This window comes from Ceratotherium simum, chromosome 23 (genome assembly GCF_057802395.1).
Source record: "Ceratotherium simum simum isolate JZ-2026a chromosome 23, ASM5780239v1, whole genome shotgun sequence".
Lineage (NCBI taxonomy): Eukaryota > Metazoa > Chordata > Mammalia > Perissodactyla > Rhinocerotidae > Ceratotherium > Ceratotherium simum.
This window is the reverse complement of record NC_141922.1, coordinates 84,013-95,958: the sequence shown is the minus strand read 5'-3', so window position 1 is coordinate 95,958 and position 11,946 is coordinate 84,013. Positions and strand designations below refer to the sequence as shown.

Genomic DNA, 11,946 nt, shown 5'->3' with positions numbered 1-11,946 from the left:
AAAGCTATTTGTGGTGAAGTATGCTTAGGAGGATTATCACCAAGGGGCAGATTTTCCAACCACTTTTCAAAATTCTAAAATGAGTAAAGACCGCTACTACTACTATATGGACAAACGCTGGAAAATAAGGACTGAGCCACAGGCCAAGTCAATGTAAGGAGAAAAGACTGGCCAACTTCTAAGAGAAAGCTCCTTTAATAGACAGGAAAACTGGAATAATTTTATTAGTGAAAAGAATACTATAAAGGAATAGAATGTCCAATTATTGAATGACTCATTACCCTTACCTTTTCTTTCATTTCTTTCTTACCCTGATTCTCATACACAAAACACCATTCCATTTTGGCTTAGCCCAAATCATAATTGGTCAATTCCTTCTCAAGCGTCTGCATACATGGTATCCAGCTTGTTCATCAAAGATTCTACAGCCACTTTCAGTTGCTAGATTTCTAGAACTGTCTCTCACAGACTGCTTTTGCTAAATTTCTCATATTTATAATCCTATTTCAGCCCATTTTCATGCTAATCTTCTTTCCTCCACAAAGAATGCAGAAGAAAGTGCTACAGAAGTTTCTGGAGAACGGGGTTCTGAGGATACTGAAGTGAACCACAGATGAGTGAATCAGGGGCAGAGGCACTGCAGGACAGGGGCAGCAACTCTAACGACTCTGCTTACAAAAACAGAGCTCCTGAGATTTTTATCATCATCTCAAACATCAGGTGAGAGAACCAAAGGACACTGCTGATCAACATCGCTCCAGAGGAGGACAACAGGCACCTTTAAAACACACACACACACACACACGAGTTCATATGTTGACAGACAACCTGCATGATCCCTGCCTACTAAAATCTGCTTAATGCCATGACCCTGCCTCACCTGGAGTCCTGTCCTCCGGCAGAAGGACCTGCCCCTCCTCCCAGAATGCTCAGTGCCAGGCTGCCCAGGAAAAGGAAGCAGCTGCCACTACTCACCTTCTCTCCCTTAGAAACTGAGATGGGATATACCAACCTTGGTTTTAAAAACAGAATCTATAAGCTGTGTCCCATGCCACCATGTATCTACTTTACGCCTATTTTCCTCCCAATTCTCAGGCTTTTCTCTTTTTTTCTGTCCAAATTACCCTGTAGAAAAACCCCTTTTACATGTATCATTTGACTTCTCAGCAGGATCTCAACAGTTTGAATCTACACATAAGCCTCACCTCATTGCTTAACAAACTTTGCTTATACTCATAAGGTTTCTCTCCTGTGTGGATTACCTGATGCTGAAAAGAAATAAGTTTTGAAGTTAAAGGTACCATATCTCTCACAATAGAACAAAAACATTTTGAAGAGGCCTAAATAAACAAGAAAGCCCAAACTGGTTCCATTACACTTGAAAGTGCAAGGATCCCAGTTACTTTTCTTGAAGCTGAAACAGACGATGAAGAGGAAAGAAAAGAAACACAAGTGGCCAAATGAAATACCTAACTACTCTAATGTCTGGTGCTATAAAAACATGATCTAAATAAGTATATTTATTATTATTTTTTTTGTGAGAAATATCAGCCCTGTGCTAACATCTGCCATCCTCCTTTTTTGCTGAGGAAGACTGGCCCTGTGTTAACATCCGTGCCCATCTTCCTCCACTTTATATGGGATGCCGCCACAACATGGCTTGCCAAGTGGTGCATCAGTGCATGCCCGGGATCCGAACCGGTGAACCCTGGGCCGTTGCAGCAGAGTGCATGCACTTAACTGCTTGTGCCACTGGGCCGGCCCCTAAATAAGTATATTTAAATTACACTTGTTTAAAGTACTAAAGCAGAGGGCCATCCTCCGAATCTGAGGGAAGGTATGTTACCTTGGAATTTTTACCACATAATTTGGGAGCCTGCCTTTAGTTAGCAGCTCATTGGGAGATAAATCTCGTAAGAGCTGAATCTCCAAAATGAGTCATAAAATGACGGCTTTCTCATCAGTATTTACATCTCCTGCTGTAAAACAGTGGAAAAATTTGTCAAATACAGCAGTCACTCTCCACTGTGAACTTGATGATGCTGAATGAAAGCCGCCTGTGCACTAAAGAGCTCCCCACACTTACTACACTTACAGGCTTGCTCTCCAACGGGAATTTTATGAGTTTTCTCATGACTGATAAGAGTTATTCTCTGACTGAAAGTTTTCCCACAGTCATTACACTTATGAGGTCGCTCTCCACTGTGAATTCTCTGATGTCGAATAAGGTGAGAGCTTTGTCGGAAGGATTTTCCACATTCTGTGCACTCGTAGGGTTTCTCTCCAGTGTGAATCCTCTTGTGTTGAATAAGGGATAAGCGTGCACTGAAGGGCTTCTCACATTCATTGCACACGTAGGGCTTCTCTCCAGTGTGAATCCTCTGATGCTGAATAAATTGTGAATGCTGACTGAAGGCCTTGCCACACTTACTACACTCATAAGGCTTTTCGCCAGTATGAATTCTGCGATGTTGAATCAGAGAGGAACGAACATTGAAGGCCTTCCCACAGTCACTGCACTCATAAGGATTCTCTCCAGTGTGAATTCTTCGATGGCGGATAAGGTGTGCACTCTGGCTGAAAGCTTTCCCACAGTCACTACATTCATAGGGCTTCTCTCCATTGTGTGTTCTCTCATGCTTAATTAAAGTGGATATCTGTCCAAAGGTTTTCCCACACTCATTACACTCATAGGGTTTCTCTCCAGTGTGACTCCTCTCATGCTGAATTAGGTGTGAGCCCTGGCTAAAGGCCTTTCCACACTTGTGGCACTCGTAGGGTTTCTCTCCATTATGTACTCTCTGATGCTGAACAAGGGAAGAGAGCACACTAAAGGCTTTATCACATTCATTACATTCATAGGGCTTCTCACCATTGTGTGTTCTTTGATGGTGAATAAGATTAAAACTCTGGCTGAAAGCTTTTCCACACTCACTACACTCATAGGGTTTTTCTCCAGTGTGAATTCGCTGATGCTGAATAAGATGTCCCTTTTGACTGAAGGTTTTCCCACACTCATTACATCCATAAGGTTTTTCTCCAGTGTGAATTCTCTGATGCTGGATAAGGGACAGGCGAGCACTGAATGATTTTCCACACTCATTGCAGATGTAAGGCTTCTCTCCAGTGTGAATTCTTTTATGTTGAATAACTTGTGAGTGCTGACTGAAGGATTTTCCACACTCATTACACCTATAGGGTTTCTCTCCAGTGTGAATTCTTTGATGGACAGTAAGGGTTCGGTTCAGGCTAAAGGATTTTCCGCATTCGTTACATCCATAGGGTTTTTCTCCTGTATGAATTCTCTGGTGTTGAATGAGAGATAACTGTGCACTGAAGGCTTTGCCACACTCAGTACAGTCATACGGTTTCTCTCCAGAATGAGTTCTCTGATGCTGAATGAGGTGTGACTGTCTACCGAAGGCTTTCCCACATTCCCGACACTTGTAAGATTTCTCTCCACTATGAATTCTCTGATGATGAATCAGGTTAGAGCTATGACTAAAGACTTTCCCACACTGATTACACTCATGAGGTTTCTCCCCAGTATGAATTTTAAGATGTTGAACATAAGATGAACGTGTACCGAAAGCTTTCCCACATTCATCACACTCATAGGGTCTTTCTCCAGTGTGAATGTTACAATGCTGAACAAAGTACGAACGACCACTGAAAGCTTTGCCACATTCATCACAGATGTAGGGTTTCTCACCACCGTGAATTCTCTGATGTTTGCTAAGGACAAAGTGTTGACTGAAAGTTTTTCCACATTTACCACATTCATAGGGCTTCTCTCCAGTATGAACTCTCTGATGCTGAATAAAAGCTCTACTGTGACTGTAAGTTTTTTCACACTCAGTACACTCAGAGGGTTTCTCTGGATTGTTAATCCTCTGATTCTCACTACGAACTAAACTCTGCCTGGGCACTTTCACGAACACGTTTGTCTGACAGGCTTTTTCTCCTGGATGGAAACTCTGGAGGTTAATGAGGTCCTCACTTTGTTGAAAGTTTTCTACACATGACACACTCTGATGGAGACTCTCCCCTCTAGACACTCCGTGATATCTGACAGGGTTTGAGTCTGCAGTGCAGTTTACCTCAATTGCATTGAATTTCTGGCCTTCCCCCACTGTGGGGGTTTTCACATGGGTCACTGTCACTGGCCTGAAATTGCTCCTCTGGCAGAAAGATTTCTTAAGTCCTTCCACTGAAGGTTTTCTCCAGCAATCCTTTAATTTCCCCTCAATTTTACTCATCTTTTCAGAATCAGGTTCCTTGGAAATATTCCTTACATGTTCTTCTGAGTTTGCTCTCTGGGATTCCATTTCTTTGGAAATTTCCTGCTTTGGAGTTAGCTCCTTTTTTTCCATTCTAGACTCATAACCTAAAAGAATGAAGACAAAACGAGTTACTTGTGTTTTACTATGAGAAAAAGAATTAGAGCATAAATAGGAACATTTATATGAAACAACTATCTCCTGGAGGATACTGGATTCTCAGAAAGCAAAAACAAAAAACGACCTCACTGGGAAGAGGAGAAGAAAGAGAAGAGGAGGAGAGAGAAGCATGCCATCAGAGCAATGTGAGCTGGTGTGGGAAGGAGGAAGGAAAGAAGCCCAAGGTCAAAGGCTTACATCTGCAGATAGGCTAGCCAGACACAGATGGAGCAGCCACAGCGAGGCACAACCTGAGGGGAACGGCTCCAAGAGAGGTGAGGAGGGGTGATGAGGAAGAAGGGAGTGGAGGCTCAGAAGGTCACCACCTCTGGTGATCACGTCAAAGCTGTATACTTTGTAAACAATGTATCTTAAGGCTTACACAGAACAGGTATTCAAACATTTGTTGAAAAAAATAAATGAATGATAAATAACTTATAATGAATGAAGGGTATACAGAGTAATGGATAATGGGAAAAACCATTTGATCTGGACAACTTAGTTTCACAGAAGCAAAGGAGGGAAAATAGAGAAAAATAGAAACAAAGAAGCAACCTACTCAAATCGCAGGTGTAGCACAAGGCAAAATGTGTGTTAGAGTCCACACTACACATTCCCAATGAACAAAAGTATCTGAAAATTTGTAAAAACTGTGATACAACTGAATTCTGAGTCCCAATGAAAGGAAATTTACCAAAAAACCCCCCAAAAAACCCAAACAAAAACACTGAATCACATGGATACACAGACTGCTGGAAGGACAACCCAGGTCAGAACAGGCAGAGGGTACCCCTGTTTTGAGATACCATGAAAGCAATGTTCTCTCTCTTTTGTAAACAGTGGTTATTACCAGAGCTGTAACAGGCTGTTACTTTCAGACTGTTTAGCCAGAACAAGGAGTCTGAGCTGAAAATATTAATTGGATGGGGTCTAAAATTGGGCTAAGTAGTCTTAAGACACTACTTAGTCTGTTAGTGAACCACTCACAGTACTTCAAAGTATTAAAGGTAAAAAGCAAACAATAATTCATTCTAGAAACCCATAAGCAGCCTGAAGGAGCAGGCTGTGGATGGTAAACATCCCAAATTCCTGTGGCTTCTGTCAGGGTTACCTGAGGTATTAAGAGTCTTCAACGCCTTAGGATTAGAGTCTAAAAAGATGATCCTAATCAAGATGTGTTATTTCACCAGGTAGGAAACAGATTAAAAAATGTGAACAAAACAAAAAACCACAGAACAGAGTGATCTGTGAATCAAGAAGCAGTGTCTCACACTAGTTCATGCTGTCATTTTCCCTCGGACTTCTGGTGGTCCTTGGTTGCCTGTTTACATTTTAAACAGAGGCAAACAAAAGATGCTTGGGAACCCTGTGTATGAGTGGTCTTGTCAATTGGAAGGGCATTTGAGTGAGGTGGTAGCTGTAAGGCCAGGGAACCCCCAAATGCCAAAATTTGGAGGTCTCTGCTCTAGGGCTGTTTGTTTTATTTGAGGCAATCCCCTAGTTTTTGCCATAGGTAGAAGACGCCTTACTGTTGGGTATTCTTCATGCAGGGTTAGAGGGAGGATGTGGTAGTATCAGCTGCTTTTGTATTTAGATTTTTTAGTTGATATCTCAGGATTTAAGTTTTTTTTTTTTTTGACCAAAAAACTCTCCAAAAGTAGAATATTTTTCTATCAAGAGGTGTAAAATATCTGGCTGCCTCTCTTCTTTGTGATGTTAACAGCCATTAGCAATCATTATTTATATTGGTTTTTAAATTTGGGAGTGCAAAATAGTGATTTCTAAGTCTGTCATTCATTCTTTTTTACCTGGAACTTCAATGAAGAGAAATTTCTACTCATCAACTGCTTAGTTATCCTGAGGTATAATACATCTAGTAAAGGCAGAACAAATATTTGATTCTTTTATTTACCAGTTTGCAGCATAAGTCGTCAGTTTCCTAGCATTCCTCAAAGGCAACCAATGAGTAGGGAATGTTTTTTTCTGAGTACATCAGACCAGCCTTAACAATGCCTAAGACCAAGCCCTTGACAGACAAGGTGATCCAATGGCATGTTGTCTGTCTGCCAGAAGGAGACTTAATCCTCTCTCAAGAGTGTAACATCATATAGAGCCGCTATAAGTTTTTGTCTATAATAACTGACAATATCAGAAAGCATGTTTTAAAAAAAGACTAAATGACAAGAAACCCAGAGGAAAAAAAATACACAATAGAAACTAACCCACAGCTGAATCAGATAGTCAAGAACCAAGATAAAAAAAAAGAAAAAACCAAACCAAAACTATGGTTAGTATATGTAATAACATATACTGATCACCAACTTCCTCACCTGTGAAATAGGGAAAATAATGTTTCTGTGAAGTTTCATTCTTGCAGATTATATGATGATTAGAAATAACTCACACAAAGGACCTACCACCCTAGCACAGACTGAAGCCTCAAGAAGTGATAGTGGGAGGTTGCATCACAGGCTACGGGAAATCTCCTGGGAGATAAACTATGTCTTTGTCCAGGTAAAGGGGAATGACAGGAAAGAAAAGAGTCATCAGCAGTCAATGTTAAACAGATTGTTTAACCCACAGAGGGGTTTCTCCCACTGCATGTGGAGAAACTGAGCGGGACCCCAAAAGTAAGTTTAACTGGTTCTGTTTCATCAGTGAAAATCCAGGTGAGAGAGATACAGAGGCCATGCTACCACTCAGTTATTTTACTGCTACCTCCACCTCCTTCCTGCCAGCATGGACCTGTTCTCCTACACGCCCACTGTTCCCATGGTGTGCAACCACCCTGGTGTACAAGAAGCTATATAGCACAAGCTTAGATGAATGGGCTCTGCGAGGTTGCAGAGTATGAGAAGGATTTGCAAACACCAACTGTATTTTTACATACAAGTAATGAACACCTTGTGCAATAGCATCAAAAAATATGGAATACTTAGGGATAAATCTGGTAAAAGATGTAAAATGCCTGTACATAGAAAACTACATTATATTAGTGAGACATTAAGACATAAATAAATGGAGACATACACCTTGTTCATGGGTCAGAAAACTCAACACATTTTAATTTTCCCCAAATTGATCTATAGATTCAATGCAATCTCAACAAAAATGCTAATAGACTTTTTTGTGGAGATCAACAAGCCAATTCTAAAATTCATATGGAAATACAAAGGGCCTGGGAACTCTGAGGGAGCAATGGCAGGAGCGAGAGTCTGGGCAGGAGGGCATGTCTCTGGGTGGTCTCTCCAAGTGGTGCCTCCAAGCAGCCAAGGCAGAGCTGGCCAGCAAGGTCTGAGGAGAAGTAGGTGACACGGAAGTGATGGGGAGGCAGCCACGGTAGGGAGCTAGTTGCCAGAGAAAGACACCTGAGTTCTTTTCTGAGATTATAGGAGCATTTGCTAGGGAGATAAAAATGAACCCATTTACGGCCACAGACTAGGGGCCATTAACAACAAAAAAAGAGGAGAGGAGAAACACGAGATAGAGAGGATGGAAAGCAAAGCCCTAGTAGTAACAAGAGATTCTGTCCGGAGGCCACAGAGAAGGGCCTGGTGAAGCGGTAGCACCTGCCAGCGGGGGCAGGAGAGCATGGGGGGGGTCCCTGCACACTCACCTCCACTCCTGTGCCTCCAGACCCTGCTGCCCTCAATTCTTGGTGAGTGTGGGGCCCATGGCTCTTCCTCCTGCTCCAGCCTGGAGACAATATCAGGTTTGGAACCTTGAAGTCCTGCTCCAGAGAAAGGAAGCAAGACCGATTATTCATCAGGTCCAGGGCAAGACGGCCCCGTGGGCAGTGCCTGTAGGCCTGTCATGACCTCCCCTGTCACCTGGTCTCCAAACCATAGAGACAGATGCAGGCTTCTGGCCCAGGTGAAGAAAAGTCAAACTCAGTTCTTCTGGGGGCCATGGATAAGGAATGGAGTTGGGGCCTGAACACATTACAGTAGAAGATTCACGACTGAGGTGTTGATGCCCAGCAGAAGGACCAAAGGGGAGCAGCATGTTCCAGGGTAAGGAGGGGCTCTGAAACCAAATGGAGTCAGATCCCAGATCTGCCCCTAACTACCTGTGTGAACTTAAAGAAGTTACGATATTTGTCAGCCTCAGGTTCATCTATGAACAGTGTATCCCACCACGGAACTTGAAGATTAATGAAGATTAACTCAAGGGATATTAATACACTTGCTGATCAACGAATAACATTCCCCTTCTGTACTCCTACAAACAAACTGTGACGACAAGGTCCCTGGCACAGCCTGTCCCCTCCTCTGTGCAGACCAGGCCTGCCTGGGACCAGGGTCAGCAATGCCCAATGTCTGGGCCCAGGAAGCTGAGGAGCCTCTGAGCGTCGAGCCCAGCCCCAGTCCCCAGGGCCGTTCATGGAGCAGGAAGCCCAGAGCTGAGCTCCAGCGAGGAGTCTTACCCAGTGAGACCAGGTTCCTGTAGGTCGCTAGCGTCACGTCCCTGTAGAGGCCCCTCTGAGCAGGATTCAGAAGGCCCCACTCTTCCGGAGAGAGGAGCACAACCACGTCCTCAAAGGAAACCAAGGCCTGGAATGACAAGATCTTGTTGCAATCTCAGGGTGGGCCTGGGCTGGGAGGAGGCTCTAAGCTCAGGACAGGCAAACCCCTCTGAGCACACATACCATTCTGTCTTCTCAAGAGTCAGCTCTTTGAGGCAGGCACCATTTGATTTGCCTTTGTCTGCCCAGCCGCTGCCCTCCACTGCTCCCAGTCCAGGGATTGAAAGAGACAGTGTAGAACACATTTCAGGGACTTGAACTCAGGGGCCGAGAACATCGGTGAAGACAGGGAGCCACCCACTGTCTGAGACTAGCCCCTCCTAGAGGGAACCATGGAGAAACTCCACCCAAAGTCTGAAGTCACAGAGAGATGTCTCCATGAGAACCACTCACCTGGATCCCACCAGGAAGGAGGTGCTTGTCCGCCATCACTGGGTCTCTGCAGCTTGTGTCGAGGACGCAGGCACTGCTGCAGGAGAGGGAGGAGTGTGATGAAGCTTGCTTCCACAGCAACTCTGAGACTTCTGCGCCTGGACCACTGCACGGGTTTTCTCTGACTGGCAGTTGAACCCACGCTTACTGATGCCCAACTCGTTTCTCCTGGGCCTTCCCTGAGTCTCCACCTGAGGCCACCTGGGCCAGAGGCAGCTCCTGGTCCTCAGCCATGGCTTGCTTTGACTGGCCCCTGGCCCGGGCCCCATCTGCATCAGAAGCGTCCATCCTAATGCACTGTGCCTTCACCCAGACTCACCTGGGAGGCACCAGCTGCTGTCAGAGGCATGGGCTCTGGACACCAACAGGACACAGTTCCAGTTTCGGACACACCACCTACTCACGCAGGGTCTCAGAGAAGTGACTTGACCATAAAACGAGAGCACCACCACTGACCATAAAGGACTGTTTTCAGAGTTAAGTGAGAAACACGGACACTGAACTTCGCACAGCGTTTGCAAGTCACAGACAGAGACGCTGACTAAACCTCAGCCACTGTCGTTACGGCACTGTTCACCGAGCGCCCACTCAGGGAGCGAACGGGCGCGGGCGTCGTTCGCGCGCGGGACGTGGTCTCCGCCTCCCCGCTCCCGGCGCGGCTCTCGCGGGTCCTCTGTCCACTCCAGCCGCTCCCGCCCGGCCAGCGGCACCGTCCCCTCCTCCGTTCGCCCCGACTCCGCCCACATTTCGCCTCCTCCGACAGGCCTCTTCACCCACGGCCGCCCGCGCAGCGGCGCCGGAGCCCCTCGCGCCGCTCCCGCCCGGCCAGTCCCTCCACCCACACAGGCGGGCGCTCCCCCTCCACGCCGCCCGCCCGAGCCACGCAGGCGCCGGAACCGTCCCGCGGCCCTCCAAGCGCCGCCGCCCGCCCGGCCCCGCGACGCTCCTCCGCGCCAGGCACCGAGGCCGGATTCACGGAGCTCCGTCGCCAGCAGCTAGGGAAGGAGCGCGGCCGACCGGCGCCGTGGCGCAGCGCCAGACCAGCCGGCCGGCAGTGCCCGCCCTGAACTTCCGCCTTACCCCGGCCCACCGGCCAATCGGATCCCAGGGTTCTGTTGGGCCGCTCTAGGCAGCTCAGAGGACTCAATGCTCCTGGCGTAGACCTGGGCGTTGGTGGAAGTTTTGTTGCCGGTAGACTTGCTTTGCAAGAAGTGTTAAAAGAAGTTTTTCAGAGAGATAGGAAATGATATAGGTCAGAAACTCGGATCTGCATAAAGAAAGGAAAAGGATCAGAGAAGAAATAAGTGAAGGTAAAATAAAATCTTATTTTTCTTATTTCTGATTAATCTAAAAGATCATTGCTTTTCAAAGTAATAATAGCAACAATGTATTGGATAATTACACCATATGGATAATTAAAACGAATGACAGCAATGTCTTAAGGGATGGTAGGGAGGAGTTGGGAATACATGGTTATAAAGTACCTATGCTACCTGTGAAGCAGTATAGTGTTATTTGAAAGTGGACTTCGATTGGTTCTCAATAACCGCTAAAATTTTTTTTTCAAAAGCACAATTGTTATGCTAAATAGAATAAAAAATGGAATAAGATAAAATGCTCAGTTAAACCAGAGAAGGCAGAAAAAGAGGGGAAGATTTTTAAAAAGAAGTAAGTCTGGGGCCCGCCCTGTCGCGTAGCGGTTAAGTGCGCGCGGTCAGCTGCCGGCCGCCCAGGTCCGGATCCCAGGCGCAGACCGAGGCACCGCCTGTCAGGCCATGCTGTGGGGGCATCCCATATAAAGTAGAGGAAGATGGGCACGGATGTTAGCCCAGGGCTGATGTTCCTCAGCCCCCCTCCTCCCCAAAAAAGAAAAGAAACAAGTACAATGAATAAAAAATAGGGCCGTCCTGGTGGCTTAGCGGTTAAGTGCGCGCGCTCCGCTGCTGGCGGCCCGGGTTCAGATCCCGGGCGCGCACTGACGCACCGCTTCTCCGGCTATGCTGAGGCCGCGTCCCACATACAGCAACTAGAAGGATGTGCAACCATGACATACAACTATCTACTGGGGCTTTGGGGAACAAAAAAAAGGAGGAGGATTGGCAATAGATGTTAGCTCAGAGCCGGTCTTCCTCAGCAAAAAGAGGAGGATTAGCATGGATGTTAGCTCAGGGCGGACCTTCTTCACACACACACACAAAATAGTTGCACACATGGTGCATATTAATTTGTGGAAATTAATAAAAGAAACCGTAACTAAACTGGAGTCGGGAAGGCCTGTAGGGGGAGCTCTCACCGCCATCACACATCGTCAAGTACACCAAACAGGAAGAGACGAGCCTGCATCTCCCACAGGAAGCACAACTACTTTACTATGAAGGAAGAATCCCCCCACGCCCCCCCACCCCCCGCAACAGCTCAGCCAATGAGAAGCCATTTCTGTCCTGAATGGTTTCCCCAATGGTCTTTCATTTAGAACAACTTCCTGCTCCCGCTTTTTTTCTATAATAGCAAGCTCTCCTGCTTTGTTTTCCCATTTGCCTATGGTTCACC

The 11,946-nt window shown here is 46.0% G+C and overlaps 1 protein-coding gene across 5 annotated transcripts in view; it reads right to left on the bottom strand.

Annotated features, from left to right (window-relative positions):
* Positions 1-200: 200 nt before the first annotated feature.
* The window catches only part of LOC101400940 (zinc finger protein 184-like), a 67,467-nt gene continuing 55,721 nt past the window's right edge, over positions 201-11,946 (bottom strand). The window contains exons 1-5 of one of the 5 annotated variants that reach the window (XM_087447164.1): positions 9,358-10,392; positions 9,088-9,166; positions 8,866-8,992; positions 8,056-8,169; positions 201-4,387 (exon numbers count right to left, since the gene is read on the bottom strand). In XM_087447164.1, coding sequence (XP_087303290.1) covers positions 2,016-4,387; positions 8,056-8,169; positions 8,866-8,992; positions 9,088-9,090 — 2,616 coding nt within the window. In that variant the 5' untranslated portion in view covers positions 9,091-9,166; positions 9,358-10,392 and the 3' untranslated portion in view covers positions 201-2,015. The other 4 variants (XM_014797266.2, XM_087447163.1, XM_087447162.1 and 1 more) reach the window with 4 other exon arrangements.